Raw genomic sequence first — 15,787 nt, 5'->3', positions numbered from 1 at the left:
CTCATCCATCCATAACCACAAACAACGCTGAATCTCTACCACCTGCCATTAAGATAACCCTCATCCCATCCACTCCAAGACAAAAAATTACATCCAATCCGCAATATCATCAACATCATCCTCAAAAGCAAGCGACACATCATGCCAAAGCTTGGCCACCTGTCCATCATCATCATCATCCCCGCCAAGCGCCTCTCGAACCTCACACTCGACATCAAAGATGCCATGTTCATGCATGACAGCCTTGCAGTGCCAGGCAAGCTCGTATCCCTCCGCCCAGGTGAGCCTTCCCGGCTTCACGTCAACGACGAGGACGGTCTGCCAGTTCTGGTTGCGGGTGCAAGTGTGGAGGAAGGCAATGGCCACCATGGGGTACCCGAGGAGGATATCGAGGATCTCGTAGAGCAGGGAGTCCCTGTCGTCGCCGTCGCCGTCGTCCCCGTTGCTGGCGGGGGGAAAGAAGAGGCGCTCCACGAGGAGCGGGTGGGTGGTGGCGTTGAGGGGGATGGACATGCGTGGAGCAAAGTCCCAGATGAGGTTGCTGGAGCGGGCGATCAGCTTCGGGCATGCCGAGATGCCGTCGTAATAATAAAGGAGTGCTTCCTCCAGGCTGGGTTGTCGGGCTGCCATTTTGTCTTGATAAAGGTTTCTTTTTCTTCAAAGTGAAGTAACCTTGATGCTATGATGGCTTGGACACTTGTGCGGAGTTGGTGGGAACAGTTCTTATGTAGACAGTTATTGTGAAGAGTTGTCGTGAACACTGGCAGTTGTACTGAAAGACGTTGTCTCTAGCGTGATGAATGTGCAAGTGCTGAGTTGACCTGTCTGCGAGCTGGAGGAGAGACGCCCTCTTTATATGAAAGCCAAGGGGGGAGGATATGATATGCTCCTTATCACTCTCCATACCGGACTTGGAAGTCCATACGTTATCCTTTAAGGTTGAGTTTTACAGTTCAAGGCTGGTTTTCATGTCTACAGCAGAAGAGGTGAAGCGACACACTACTGTGATATGCTTAAACAGTTTGAGCAAAGCCCAAAAATTGTTGAGATGGAACTAGATATAAATAGATACTTCCTCTGAGAGAGCTAACATCTACCCGAGCCCATTGCATCGAACTCCTTGTCTGTATATGTACTAGATTCAAGCCATCAACAACGCAATCTCAAACGATCTCGGAGAAAGAGCACAGAGTGAAGTAACAAGGTGCATGAGCTCCCCTTGGCATCAAAGCCAAATATCCGCCAGGCCAAACCCGACAATGATTCAGTCTCCTTATCCGAGAGACGGGCCGACACTTGCAGCAGTTGTCGACCAATCGCAAAACAGCATGCACACGAGCCCTCAAGAAGTTGAAGTTCAGAATCAGACCCAGAACTTGGTTGCTATCCTCGTCACCTTGACAACGCCACAAGTTGGGGGGAAGAAAGCAAGTAAGCTATAAGTAGCAAGATCAGGCCTGCCCTAAACCCCGAGGGGAGCCTAATAGAGGGCAGCCTCCTCGGGGCTTGGAGCAGACTTGTCGTTGATGAGGTTTTTTTTTTCTCTTTCAAATGAAGCTGCTTCTAGTCTCATAGAGAGGGCGATCAGCGTTGGGCATACAGAGATGCCATTGTAATAGTAGAGCATCGCCTCTTCGGGATTGTCTTTATATACACAGAGTGGATCAGTGTTGAACTGCTTTCCCCCAAACAGTATGTATCCCAACACTGGAAACTTTTGTTCTTCAAGCGAGGGGAATTTGTTCTTTAGGCGAGAGAAAATTGTTCTTAACGAGAGGGGTGATGAAACAAAATCTCCGAAACGCTCAGTACATAGTGTCGTATGGTTGGAACAGTTGGGGAAAAATCCGTACGAGGATTCTACAGAATTTACGGGACCAGTTGTCTCGCTTAAGCAATGCTCCGAGTTCAAAGTCATTTCGATCAACAGACTACCGACGCATGTCCCAAACCAGCAGCAATACCAGCGAGCTTCAACTGCCTTCTCAGAAGATTATCGAGATGGGGATTACAAATGGGAAAGAGGTAGAGTTTGCAACATCAGGGCCAACAAAAATAAGTCAATCCAACAAGCCACACTACAGAGCTCGGTAGCAAAGCGACATATCGGGGTTTACGCCAAATTTCTTTACCTTATCCTGATAAGAGAAGGGAGTCGGTTCTTCATGAACATTACTCCTACCTTGCCCGCTGGGTATAGCAGCAACTTTTATCATTCAACGCAATAAGAGGAAGGGGCAACGGAACTGAGAAAGCCACCGAACTGGTCAGAAAAAAGCTAAAGAGCAAGCTATCAACGCCAAAATTTGGATCTAAAACGGCCACTTGTAGGAGAGATAGGGAAGGAAAAACCCCCCCATTGGCAACAAAAACTGCAACTGGGAACCCGAAATAGTTCAGCCACGATAACTTGTCGGAGAAGATACTCCGAGGCACACAGAGAGGGAAGGCACTTGATCCCTCGTCGTCAAGTCCGTTCCGAGCATCAACGTAGAGGATGGATGTGCCAGAGTGAGGGCTAACACCATACACGCCAAAGGAAAACGGCCTCACAGCTTCGCCTTGTTCTCCTTCCGCCACTGCTCAACCCACACCTTTCCAAACTCCTTCCTCTCCGCCTCCCTCCTCACCTCATTCTTGAACCTTTCATCCTCCGCCTCCAGCCCAGCCCCCCTCAACTCCCTAATCAAATCCTTGTACATCTCCCCCTTGATCGTCCCGTACACGCCCTTCTTCGGCTTCTCAATCAAGCTCCTCTCCCTCACAAACTCCAACGCGCTCTCCAACCCCTTAGGCGCGAGCCCGTCCGCGAGGCCGTCCGCCACGGCTTCCTCGCCCGTGAAGCGGTGGCCCTCGAGGGCGACCTTGCGGAAGATGGCGTTGGAGGGCAGCTTCGCCCGGAAGAGGGACGCCATGGGCGGCTGGAGGGCGGCGCCAAAGAGGACCTCGTTGAGGCAGAGGAAGCCCCGTGGGGAGGGGGCAAGGCGGTAGTCGTGGGACATGGCGAGCATGAGGCCGCCGGCGTAGGTGTGGCCGTTGAGGAGGGCAATGGTGGGCATGGGGAAGCTTTGAGTGAGACATGTCAGCTGATGGACTTATTGCGCATGTGTACGAATTGAGTGTGGATGAGATTGGACGAGATTCATACGTCAGGAAGCGGTGCCAGACAGAGTAAAACAGGGCCCAAAAGCCGGGCGTGTCAATGGCATGCTGCAGATCGAGGCCGTTGCTGTAGAACTTGGGGATGCCGCTGGTGGTGACGAGGACGCCGGGCGGGTGGCCGCCGAACTCGAGCAGGTCGAGGGCGGCGAGGAGGGCCTTGCAGACGGCCGTGGTGAGGCGGTTGTCCGGGGGGGAGACGAGGGTGAGGAGGTAGACGGACGGCTGGGGCTCGGTGAGGGTGATGGAGCCGCCGGGGTGGGAGCCGAGGGGGGGGATGGGGACTGTGAAGAGGGGGGTTGACATTTTTGTGTGTTGATTGAGCTGGGTGGATTGATGGTGTTGGATGAAGATGAGGGTTGAGTGAGATGGATCTGGAGTGAGGTTGACGATGTTGGTGTTATAGTGATGACGGAGGGCGGTAAACTTGGACCTCGGCATCTATGTAGGCCAAGGGTTATTGGGGACCGGAAGATTAGTCTTGACGGAACACGATGGTATTACTATTTGTGATGGACTTTGATTGCAGTAAGCTCGGAATGAAAGGATGCGTTGGACGACTTGGAAAGTGACTCCTTTGCTTGCTGGGCAGTTGTTGGATTATCAAACAGGCAACTTGAGTTGTCTGGCGTTGTTGCATCACATGTCATCCGCGGGTGGAAGCATGGTGGTGATGGGGTACGTACCGAGCAGTATGTTGCGCTAAGCCATTTCTGGTTGAGCATGTCCGAGGAACAACACCGACAATGATTGTGTGATGGTGACGATGGAAGAAGGAGACAGCAATAGACGATGGCAATAGATAGTAGGAAGATGCGATGACTCTGTCAACTGGGAGACAGCATCCGTTATGGAACATTATGGACGGTGTGTAACTACGCACCCGATATACCGGAGTCAGCTCAGAATGCAAGTTGTTATTCATCCAGATTTAGACCTCGTTATTCAATCAAAGCAGCCCGTTCCCATGCCCTCACTCATATCAAACTCTTATACAATGTTTAGTCGTATGTTACATGACCGTTCTATCCCAAAAACTCCCAGTACCCATTGCACCATGCTGACCTACCTATACAAAACAAGTCCCATCCCCTGCTTCCTCATCGGCTCATTGGCCGCATGCTTCAGTCTATATACTGCGCCTCGCAGACGATGCAATTAGAAAATGCAACCCTAAGTCACCCTCTGATCATGACTTTCGTCTCAAGGAAACACCCCTCAGCGCTTGGTGTGCTAGCATAAACGCCAACACGCCAGCGCCATGCTGGAAAACATCAACGCCCCTCGTCCACAGCTGCCATCCCGTCCAGCAGACGGCGCTGAGCTCCCACACGCTCGCAAGGGAAGCAAAGTACATGGCCAAGCTAGATGACTTGGACTCGCCGCCCAGGAGCTGTTGAGTGGCACCTCCAATGCTGCGGATGGCAATGATCCCCGCGATGGAGAGAATGGCAAGCCGCGCCTCCCGGGTATAGGGAGTCGCAATAACCAGGGGAAGGAACCAAGACGGGAGGATGGCAGTCAGCAAGTAGAGGTCGTATTTGTGAGACGCTTCTCCGCTCGAAAGGATAGGCAGCTCCTCGTTGACGACTGTTTCCTCAGAGTCCGAGTGGTCATCGCCAACAACGCTCTCGAAGCTGAAGCTCTGCCCAAGAGCATCCGCCAGCGCATCCGTATCGTCGGGGCGCTCTGGCGCAAAGAAGCTAGGACTCTTAAAGTCCACACTGCTCGCTCGAGGCACTTCTTCCCGTTTCTCGTCCATGAAGCTTCTCCCAAAGCTGAAACTCTTGTCCTCCTTGACTGGCTCGACGGAAAAGGCCCTCTTGATCAGCGGGGCATTCGGGGGGTTGCGCAATCGCTGAGCCGGATTCGTCGGCGCCGACGGCACCTTGAACCAGAACGGCCCTGCATCTGGCTGCGTGGGAGCTTGTCCAAAAGGACGGGCGCCAAGCTTGGACACAGGGGCGTCCTGGAATGCGCGATAGGGAGATTTGTGCATCTGCTTGGGCACCGGGGACCAGTCCATCGCATCGGGGTCTTGGCCGCGAACAAGCTTTCGAGGCGATTTGTCCGATATGCTGAAGCCGGCGAAAGAAAGCTCATCGTGCGTTGTCTGGAATGGATGTGGGTTGAAGCGAGGCGGTAGCAACGGGCTCTGCGGTTCCCGAGGCGTAAAGTTCTTGAGCGGTGATGGATTGTAAACCGACGAGGAATCCTGCACCCGCGATAGAGTCGGCACCCGTGATGGCGTCTTGACCGGCGACGGGTTTGCTGATTCGAGTGCTTCGGTCAGAGCCTCGGCGAGCGTCCTTGGTTCTCGTATCTTCTTTCTGGGTGTCGGCGTTGGCAGTTGTTTTGCAGATACTGTCCTCTCGGTGACGCCAAACAGGGGGGTCGTGTCAACCTTGATCGAGCCCCTAGCAAGGGAGTAAATCTGGAGTTCAAGTCAGCCAACGGACGCGTCACTGTGACAACGCCACGATAGAACGACGGAGGAAACAAGTCAAGGACAGCCACTTACCAATGCCATGATGCACGCCATGGCAAAGTGCGCGCTGAGCTGCGCCCCCGTGGACTGCGCCTGACCGCCCTGCATATCCAGAACAGAGCGGAAGATGTATCGGAAGAAGATGATGAGGCCCTGGAAGCAATACCACTGCGTGAACCCCATCAGATGCCGCGTGAAACCACGGTTGAACTGCACAAAGTGCGGATTCCACCACGCAGAAAGAAATCCGGCCTTGATACTCCATCCTATCAGGGTCTCGGCCGAGGGCAAGAAAGCACGAAACCGGTTCGACCATGTAATCAACTGCTTCGTGAAGCTCTGGTCGTCTGGGTCGTACATGCCGCTCTCGTTCTTGTCCAGCACATACGACGCGCTTACCAGGTGCCAGACGATCTGGATAACAAAGCCTCCCCACCACAGCCATCGTCCCATGGCGTTTGCCACGTCAAGGGGGGTCGTCTTCGTTGGAGCCCTTCTGCCTCGGCTCTTCTCCATCATCCGTCGCAGATGGTCTGTTTTCGCCGTGTATCCCGCTTGGTTTATGCGCTCCTCGACCTTTTTGGCGCAGTCGGCACAGACCTGGGGGTAGCGCTTCTCCAGATCTTTACGGTAGCGGTAGTACTTGCGCTCGAGGTCGGCGTAGTCTGGGTGAGACGGGTCGTCGGGGAAATACTGCGCCAGCGATCTCGTAAACAGGCGTTGGTTCTTGAGGCACTTTTCGCAAAAGACGCTGTCTGTGGGTGATGCCGGTCGAGAGGGTAGCTGTTTGGCGAATCGCTTGGGCGTGGATGATTCGAGGGCAGGGGGATCGGTGACGTCGCCATTCTGCGTTGATGTCCGTCAGCCATCGACACTCTACTGTCATAAAGTCACATCACAGCTATGCGACATGAGAACAAAGGAAAGTCGTTGACAAACCTCGTCGAGATAGTTTGTCGCATCGCAGTTGGTGCACAGAAAGTCGCGTATCCGCCCATCGTAGCGGATGGATGACCGCCTCCCGCAGTAGAAGCAGGCCAGCAGCCTCCCCCTCATGCGCGGCATGATCCGCCCGTGCTGCCGCTGAGTTGCTCGCAAGAGGCCGCGCAGCTCTCGATAAGCTGCGAGATGGCGGCGACGGGATTGGCAGATGCAGCAGAAGATGAAGGCGATTTGATGCTGCAGCTTGGAGGCCGAGTGTCGGGAAACTTGGACCTGGGGCGATTCTGCCGGGCGGTCAGCGCCACTTTTTCTGCAAACAAGCAGGGATCGCGCAAGTGGGGCGGCAGACCTCGGAGCTCCAAGCTTCAAGGTGAGCTGCCTACTCGCTACCTTAGGTAATCAGAGTCAATTCATGATGACATCTCAGCAAACCTTGGAGAAACATATAAGTAGATTTCTGGATCACATGTGCATAGACGGATTGTCGATTGTGGAAGATTGTATCACAAAGAACTCCATTTGACCAAGAGAGCGTCTGCTTTCTCTTACATCTGGTGTAGCTACTCCGTACAATACATGCGGCCAGTCGCCTCACCTCTCCAGACCGAGAGCGCCAATCAAACGCAAGACTCGGTCGCTACCAACTCACGTAACCGACCGTAGACCAATACACATCTCCCGTGTAAAGCATATCGCTTTCTACTCTATTTTGACATCTTCATCGCCTCAGCTTCTTCTTTCATATCATTTTACGTATCCATTCCTCCTTGGACTGACCTCGGCGCCCTAAAACAATGCAACCACCATGGCATCTTTAGCACCTGCGTTGCCGCTCTCGCCGAGCTCATCAGCCGCCCCTCTCCCCTACCATCTCACCATCCGCTTCTCAAACTCCCTCCCCGATCTCGATCTAGACGTTCCATCTCCACAGACCACAACAGTTGTGTCGCTCAAGAACCTCATACGCGAGCGCATCTCCTCGCGCAACCGCCTCCGCTTCATCTACCAGGGCCGCCTCCTCTCCGACTCTGCCTCCCTTAGCTCCAGCATCAAGCCGCCACCAGCTCCTCCGGCTTCGTGGCCTTCAAATAGCGGCGACTCTTGGAGCAACAAATTCAAGGGAAAGGGCAAGGCTGTTGATGCTCCCGTGGCTCCCGTGAGGATCTACATCAACTGCTCCATCGGCGATGAGTTGACGCCTCAAGAACTGGCCCAGGAGCAGGCCGCCGCGGCTAACCCCCCCGATGAGTCGTCGAGCGCTGCCTCGTCTCACCCAAACGGCAATTCCTCATCATGGACACGCCCCCGGCCGCGCGGATTCGACCGCCTCCTCCAGACAGGCTTCACCCACTCCGAGATCGAGACGCTGCGCACACAGTTCGCCTCCATCCGCACAGAAGGCTTCGCGCCGGACGCCATGCCCTCGCCAGACACTCTGCGCAGCATGGAGGATGCGTGGATCGATAGCAACGCTGGCGAGATCCCTTCGGCGGATGCCTCTGCCGAGGACGACTTCAACGGCATGTCGACCGTGCTGGACATGATGATCCGCGGCATGATGGTGGGCTTTTTCTTTCCCCTGGGCAGCCTGGCCTGGTTGCTTCGCTCGGATGTCTGGAGCGAGAAGTGGCAGGTGTTTGTGGGCTCTGGCGTGGCGCTGAGCCTGTTGGTGGGGATGGTGATGAGCCTCACCAACGTCTACTACTAGGTATTGACGAAGATATTCCCGGAGGAGAGATTCGGCGTTTGATTTGGCACGGCCACGTAGCGTCTCGTTCACTGTTTGGAAATACTATGCTTTTACACAGCGGCAGCTATTCTGCAACGCTCGGAGACGGTTCCCATTTAAATCACGAGGATTCCGCGGTGGTTCGTAACCCGGACTGTCCTACGTGAAGCAATTCTTCGGCGAACCAGTATGAAGCCTTCATTGACATGCGTCTCGAAACACGCGGTTGGAAACAGACAAACGTCATCGGCTGAGGAGGTTCAACGCCGGCAAGAAACAACCAGCATCAACTGCCAGTTTCCGGCTTCACCAGGAGAGAAACGGAAAGAGCGACCATCACCGAGAATCTATTACCATTACCTTACCTAAGCATGTCGAATGCATCAAACAAAGAAAAGAAAGAAAGCAATATCTAACCTCTACAGTGTATCTTCATCTCTCGTGATATCATCAATCCTGATGCCGCTTCATATCTTCTCCGTCGCCTCGCTCTCCAGCCGGATGCCCGCCTCCTCGTCGGATGGATGTGCCGTCACGTCAGATGCCGCTTGATTCTCTTCCGCCTCTCTCTCGCGCAGCTTCTTGAGTCTCACCTCCCAGCCACCGGACCAGCCGATCCAGCCCTTCTCGTGAGGCCCTCGGACGAGGACGAGCAGCAGCCCTCCGCCTACCAGACCAAGGGACAAAGAGCCGCTTCTGATCCATCCGCCACTTGCATACAGCGTGTTTCCCACGCTCGTTCCGAACAGCTGGCCGCAGAAAGTGGACACCATGTAGACCGAGTTGACCGCGTTCTGGGCAGTGGGCTCTATGTTTGCAAACGCCATCCGGTTGGACACAGTCACGACATTCATGCCAAAGTCTCCGATGCTGGCCCAGATCACGGGTCCGGCCAGCGAGAACGTACCGGTAAAGGTTCCAATGGAGACAGCCGTGAGCAGTATGAGATGTCCTATGATCAACGTGGCGCTCGGATGGAGACGTGTCATGACGAGACGCGAGAAGATGGGGCTGAAGAGAACCGGCGACATGCCCACCAGCGCAAAGAGACCGATGACCAGGGTCGAAAGATGGAAGGGCGGACCCGCGAGCTGAAAAGTCAAGGTAGTCCAGAACGAGGTGAACATTCCCATGAGCAGGAAAGCAATGAGTGCCGACTGAGTTAACACAGGCTGCTGGAACGGCAGCTGCACCATCTTCAGCAGTATACCAGGATAGGTTGCGCCGGGCCTCAGCACGGGGAAATCAGGCATGAACAGCAAGGCGGAAACGACGATGGAGATTTGCAGTCCAAACGACATCCAATAGATGTTGCGCCAGTGGCTGTACTGGGCCACAATACCGGAGAGCAACCGAGCGACCAGAATCCCAAAGACGAGTCCAGACATGACGATGGCAGTCATGGTGGGTCGGTGTCGGGCAGGGGCATAGCGCACTGTCAGAGGAAACATGAGTTGCGGTGTGACGGTGAAGAGGCCGACGACATAGGACAAGCCGAGGAAGACTTCGAACTTTTTGGCCAAAGTACAGCCAAGCCACTGTTTCTCGATGCGTCAACCACCAGGACGAGGAGGGGCAAGGGCACTGAAACTTACAATCAGAGATGTCACGAATACCAGGCTGATGATCATCGGCCGGCGGCGGACAATGTCGCCGATGGGGACGATGAAGAGCAAACCGGTGGCATAGCCAGCTTGCAGCAGCGTCGGGACCAGCGAGGCACGCTCATCCGTGATGTCAAAGTCTTGCGCCAGGATGTGGAGAACCGGATGGGTATAATAGAGGTTTGCGACACTGAAAGCAGCCACCTAGAAACACCCGATCGTCAGTCAGCATCGCCACTCGGAATGTCGAGAGCAGGCGGTCGCACAAATCCGAAGAAGCAGGCCATGGCCCACGACATCTCATAATTCTTGTCTGGATTCCATCTCAGCCACGGCGGTGTCCAAAAGAACTTGGAGAGGCCGGTCGAAGCCTCTTCGCCCGCCGTGGCCTCCTCCCTTACGACGGCCATTGATGTTCGTTTCGGCACCTTTTGTCCTTCAGTCGGCCACGTCTCTGAGATGAGAGAGCTTCGGTCAATTTGGAGCTCAACAGCTTTGACTCTTCGCTTCCTTCGCGTCCTCTCGCTTCTTCTCCCTCGCCTTTTATAAGAAAGCAGTTGCGTTTGACAGAGACGCGGCGAAATTTCTGTCCTGACGGCACTGCACTTCCGATCCTCATCCAATCAATAGACTCGTGAGGGGCACAAGACACAACGGCTTATCTCCGTCAAAACAATCGGCCATACTGGAATGCTCATGACAAATGGCCCATTTGTCAGCGCTCTTGAGTACTCTGTATGCTCGATATGCTTGAGATGAGTCCGAATAACTCAATCTCATCAGGTGTCTGTCAAAAATAGCAAGTTGTGACACTCAAAGCTTTCGAAATGTATCGACACGAGAGTTGTTTCGATCAGTTTCTTGGCCATTGTCCCCTTCTGGAAATAACCAACAACCAATCATACGGCAGCGGGAAGAATGAGCGGCAGTTCCCCTCCACTGAAGCTTGATTGGCCGAGAGATTCCCTCAAGTATACGCTCAGCAATCTCTTCGGGGAATGTGAGTTATCATCATCTGAATTTGAGATGGCAACCCCCAATGGAGCATAGTACTGACGGGGTATGAAGGAGCTTGCTTCAGAAGAAGAGCTTTGTAGGGTCAAAGTAGCACCGGGCATAAGGAGCGTCTTCAAAGATGTAAGGTCGCTCTCGCCATAGCCAAGTCGGGGATTCGCTGTTACCAAGAGCTTCGAGCTGTTGTCAAGCATCATCTATTGTCTTTCGGTCAATTGATGCTGGAATATTTGACAAGACAGCACGGCACAGCCAGGCGTTCCGAGCAACTGACATGCATCATCCTGAAGCGACTGGTACGAAAAGCTCTTCGTTGTTACCACTGCCACCAATGCATGACAACTTCGATTCTGAAGCGATGTCTCGGCGAAGACTCGATAGGGCCTCCGTTAGGACAAATTTTGGGCTGTCTCGTATGGATCTCACAAAAAAATACCCTTTGAAGGCCGATGGCAGCAAACGCCTTGACAGATTCAAACAGAGGCTCTGATTCTCACCCGAGAGTTGATCACGCAACCTGGATGCCTCGTGCGGCTCATGTTGGAGCGGCTTGGGGTGTGGAAGTCGTCCGACTTGCACAACGCATCTGATCGACAACTTCTCACATTGCCAACTTCAGATGCAAGTTCCATTGTTGCTGCCTACCGACTACGAATCAGTGTCTTTCGATCTGCATATAGCGTCTGAATCGCTGGCCGATAGCCGGCTCTTACCATTCCCTCCATTGGAAAGTTCCACAGGGGGGCATTTCGCCGTATGACCCCTTGTATGAAGCAAATTTGGAGGCTCTTTGTGTGAGATCACGTTCTACGGCAGAGCGTCATGAGCGTCTCGCATCCAACTAATACGTCCCAACACTAGGCTATGCTTGCCCGCTAACCTCCATCCACTGCGGAGAAGAGCGTTTCCACAGCAAATCTCAGCAAAAGCAAGGAGATGAGCGGCAGGGATGAGGTGTCGAGACTGCCCCAGCTACCCGAGTCAAGGGTCGGAGCAATGTACTTTTTTGCTGACCGCGGTGAACCCCACTGGTTTCTGCACGATATTTCACCTGTAACACGTTTTAATTCAACACAAGCCGCCTGACCGCCTCGATGTCATCAACCAGCTGCTGCTTGTACCAGGTATGACTGCAAATGACGGCGATTCCATACACTGATCATGCTATCAATTTCAGCGACTGGCTGATTCTAGAACGTGTTGCTTGTCTAGGTCCGGTTTCATAATCTCGGACTCAGGAGCTTGCAACCCATTATTGAAGCAGTTTACGGAGAACACAACAGACCATGCCGTTGCAATATGGGGATCGAAGTTGTCAACTCTTTGCGTGCCTTGCCATGTTCGCTGGTATGCTTGCGCCTTGGAGTGGAAGTGCTCTTATTCCCAAAGGAACAGTAACACACAGCGGTACAGGATGCAAACAATGACAACAGAACTTGCGCAACAAACTCATCGCCAAAGGCTCCGAAGTGGACATAGTCACTCATGCTCGCAAAAAGTTCCAGATCAACATCTCTCATGACAGACTGTCCCGATGATCATGAATAACTCCGGACTTCTCGCCACGTGCCAAGCGAGAAGATCATATCTCCAGCTCCCTGGGGTCATTGCCCTCGTCCCCAGCCAGGTGCCGAAGGAACCGAACGCGACCAGGAGCTGAGAGCCTTGCTCGCCAGGAAGATGCCCCACGACGAGCACTGTGTTTGGTATCAAGAAAGCAGTCTCCTCAGCACACAAGCACGAGTATCACGTTTATACGCGGAGAGCGCGGGGAACAATGCTCTTGTTGCAGCTCATGCTTCAAACCCAGTCCCAGGAAATCGGTCCAAGGCGGATGCAGCTCTGGCGATTGTGCGGCAAATCAGTCTCTCCTGTGCCAGACCGTTGCTGTCCGGGTTGTTGATCTATCACATCTTTGCCCGGCCAATTTCTTGCAGTAGCTTGTCTAGAATGCTAGCACAATCGAGACCTGGTGCCCGCATGACTCGAGGGCCTGGAGAGCCCGCTACGATATGATGAGGTCCCCAGGGCCAAGGGAAGCTGTCAAGGCGATTTGCACAGCTCGGTTGACGCTCTCGGCCGCACGACTCAGCCGGTGCCCCTACCATTATTCTCCGCCCCAGGAGTGAAGCGATTCCCGCTTCGACATGACCATCTGGACCAGATCACGATGCTCCGGTCTTGGGTCTTCCCACGTTTCCCAAGCTCGCACGGGTAGTACCAGCATTTGAAGCAAGTATTGCCTGCACGCGCGCACGGATGCGCTCAGCTTGATCGGCCGAGGCTGATACGAGTACACGAGACGCTCTGCGCAGCGGAGCAACGGACCCGCGCAATGTTGTCGCAAGTCCCGCGTAGGATATTCCCATTTTGTCAGCCCCAGACAGGTTTACGGAATCTGGAAACAACTGTGAGCACGCTCGCAGAGTGCAGCCATCTAGAAGTGGCCAGCAAGCAGGGCCACCCAAGGCCAATCTATGCTAATATCATCGAACAAGCATGCCCCGTCGCAACTGGGCAGCATGAGCAGGGGGATGATGTTCACGCAGCCATGCTTAGATCGCGCTGCTGCTTGTTACTGTAGCTATTACATACAAGTACTGCTACCAGCTATCACTGCTATTAACCATCGCTGCTAGTAGGTAGCCATCACTGCTACTCTGCGGTAAGGTAGCAATGTGACGGACAAAATGCTGACGAACGATGACACGCCGGCACGCGCCAAGAGGAGGGAAGAGGGAGAAAAGGTGGTGTGGCGATGTAATTCACCACCACCTGCAACCTCTACCCACGAGATGCGACTCTGTCCTCCGCACTTCCCAATCAAGCATGTCTATGTTGGCTACGCCCGTACAAGAACTAGTTGTATGTCATGTAAAGGCCGTCGAGATTCTGCGCTTTCAAATCGCGTCAAAACCCGTGGACAGCCGCTGACAAGGGTGCAGGCTGCTTGGCAAATTTGATATATGATGCATTCGCAGGATGCGCATTGTTGTCTGCTCGAAGAGCGGGCGCAAATGTCTAGGCTTGCATCATGATCAGACAAAAGCCACCACGAGAACAGACGAGACGACGAGAAGACAAGGAAAGACAAGGGGGCGAACAGACATCCTCAGCTGCTCTCTCTTCTTGCAAGCTGGACGACGTACTAACAAACCACTCGTTCACTGCAAGTCCGTATCTCTTACTCCCTGGCTATGGATAATACGAACTACGAACGGGTTCGCCTCATGCACCCCTTGTCCACGAGCGAGCTGTAGCACTTGCACGGTATTACTTCGTACCTGCGTTGCCCTATCTCTTGTTTTCTGCAACGGCACAGCGAGCGCAGAGTGCTAGCAGGGATGGGGGGAGCTCCACACGCCGAGGGGGACGGACCAGTTCGCCGAGGTGCTGCCAGGCCCTCGTTCCAGGATTGCCAGCCGGGGCTTTCGCAGTTCGATCGCGATGACAATGGCAATTGGGATTTGCGGTTGAGCAGCAACGTGTGGACGAGGTGAGTGACAAGCATATGACGAAGTGGTTGTTGATCGTTTACGAGTATTGATTGCTCTTATGCTAGGGGAGTTGCTGCCGCTTCTCTACTCCCCGTCTAGGTAGCCCATAATCCAGCCTCTCTATCGTGTTCAGCACCTCCCAATTCCAGTTCCCCAGAATGCCGCCGCCTTCCCTTCCGATCCAAAACACGAACAAAACAGCAATGATAAGAAACCGCTTTTTACTATGCGGAGCAGAATCGCCCCCCCTCCTTCTTTTCCTTCCTCGTCCTCACCTTGGCTCGAAACGCTTCCCAATCCAGCTAACCCATCTCCTCACAGCCTCGGGATTTGCAAATGCTGAATGTGACCAGGGGGTAAGGGTTACAAGAAAATAATCCGCCAGTAACCAAGAAGTCAAGGAACGAAAAGTGACGACTCCCGATACCTAATCCCAGAATGATGATAGCTCACATGAAATGCGGACATTACTGTGTGTACACCAACCGTTTTTATTTTTTTTCCCTCTCTTTTGGAGCACCTTGGTTCGTTCAAACGCCCGCCCACTCACACCAAACTCAACTTCCCCCCAAGCAGCCACAACTCCGCGTGCCTGACTAGCCCTCTTTTCTCACCCGTGGCCCCCCTCCCTTGACCCCCTGACCTAGCGTGTTGTAGTGGGAGTGGGAAACCGTGATGGTGGTAATGGGGTAAAAATATGCACGAGCCTGAAAGAAGAAATCTTGCACCGGGCTGAGAGAACGAGAGGATGATGAGAACCTGTTTGAGAAGAAAAAGAGGCAAAAGCCAACATGTTTGCTTTGTCTACCACGCGCAACGTCGAACTGTTGGAGCGGTGAACCATGTCCAAGTGTCGAGGTTCGCTCGTTCTGTTGCCCTGTTTTGGGAAAAGACGTCTTCTAGTAAATATCAAGGTGTATCGCCCCGCATCCCGCAAATGGGTATTTTTCCCTCTTTAGCCGGCGCCGGCAGAGGGGGGTGTGTTGGTCTGTGTGGTGTGGGGGGTGAGATAACCAGAGATGAGGGCTGGTTTATTAGTTGGTTCATTTGGGTAGTTGATTGTGGTGTGTAACAAAGGAAAATTGGAAGCCGAGGAGATGGCAATAACAAAGGTGGACAGAGACTTTGGTGGCGTTGAATGAGTCGTAAACGGGGCGTTTTTTGTTGTCAGATGATCGTCCTGACCATCAGCGAGGCCGGGACGACGAAAGGCTTCAGTACCTCCTACTACTAATATATCTCACTTCTTATACACCTTGTACAAAGGTACGAAGCAGTAATAGATAGATAGTACCAGTCATGAAATGTACCAGCCCCAGCCTCGTTGCAATATGGGCCATGCAGCATAAGCTAG

At 53.6% G+C, this 15,787-nt stretch overlaps 6 protein-coding genes across 6 annotated transcripts; 2 read left to right on the top strand and 4 right to left on the bottom strand.

Moving 5' to 3' along the window:
- Positions 1-87: 87 nt before the first annotated feature.
- On the bottom strand, positions 88-630 carry CCMA1212_010722 (uncharacterized protein; the record flags this gene model as incomplete). Its single annotated transcript, XM_073707756.1, has 1 exon — positions 88-630. One exon carries the CDS (start codon positions 628-630, stop codon positions 88-90), a length of 543 nt encoding a protein of 180 aa, XP_073553754.1.
- Positions 631-2,549: 1,919 nt separating this feature from the next.
- Positions 2,550-3,465, bottom strand: CCMA1212_010721 (Enoyl-CoA delta isomerase 3; the record flags this gene model as incomplete). Its single annotated transcript, XM_073707755.1, has 2 exons — positions 2,550-3,066; positions 3,149-3,465. 2 exons carry the CDS (start codon positions 3,463-3,465, stop codon positions 2,550-2,552), a joined length of 834 nt encoding a protein of 277 aa, XP_073553753.1.
- Positions 3,466-4,348: 883 nt separating this feature from the next.
- CCMA1212_010719 (Integral inner nuclear membrane protein ima1) lies at positions 4,349-7,167 on the bottom strand (the record flags this gene model as incomplete). Its single annotated transcript, XM_073707753.1, has 4 exons — positions 4,349-5,593; positions 5,681-6,493; positions 6,587-6,768; positions 7,161-7,167. 4 exons carry the CDS (start codon positions 7,165-7,167, stop codon positions 4,349-4,351), a joined length of 2,247 nt encoding a protein of 748 aa, XP_073553743.1.
- CCMA1212_010720 (uncharacterized protein) lies at positions 6,776-6,988 on the top strand (the record flags this gene model as incomplete). Its single annotated transcript, XM_073707754.1, has 1 exon — positions 6,776-6,988. The coding sequence occupies one exon, from the start codon at positions 6,776-6,778 to the stop codon at positions 6,986-6,988; it is 213 nt and encodes a 70-aa protein (XP_073553752.1).
- A 227-nt stretch (positions 7,168-7,394) lies between the features above and the next one.
- On the top strand, positions 7,395-8,297 carry CCMA1212_010718 (DSC E3 ubiquitin ligase complex subunit 3; the record flags this gene model as incomplete). Its single annotated transcript, XM_073707752.1, has 1 exon — positions 7,395-8,297. The coding sequence occupies one exon, from the start codon at positions 7,395-7,397 to the stop codon at positions 8,295-8,297; it is 903 nt and encodes a 300-aa protein (XP_073553744.1).
- Positions 8,298-8,785: 488 nt separating this feature from the next.
- CCMA1212_010717 (putative transporter) lies at positions 8,786-10,332 on the bottom strand (the record flags this gene model as incomplete). Its single annotated transcript, XM_073707751.1, has 3 exons — positions 8,786-9,856; positions 9,914-10,126; positions 10,189-10,332. 3 exons carry the CDS (start codon positions 10,330-10,332, stop codon positions 8,786-8,788), a joined length of 1,428 nt encoding a protein of 475 aa, XP_073553737.1.
- Positions 10,333-15,787: the final 5,455 nt, after the last annotated feature.

Source organism: Trichoderma ghanense, assembly GCF_004382785.1.
Source record: "Trichoderma ghanense strain CCMA-1212 chromosome Unknown scaffold_30, whole genome shotgun sequence".
NCBI classification, from domain to species: Eukaryota; Fungi; Ascomycota; class Sordariomycetes; order Hypocreales; family Hypocreaceae; genus Trichoderma; species Trichoderma ghanense.
The sequence above is the reverse complement of the archived record's forward strand: the minus strand, read 5'-3'. Positions and strand labels throughout refer to the sequence as shown.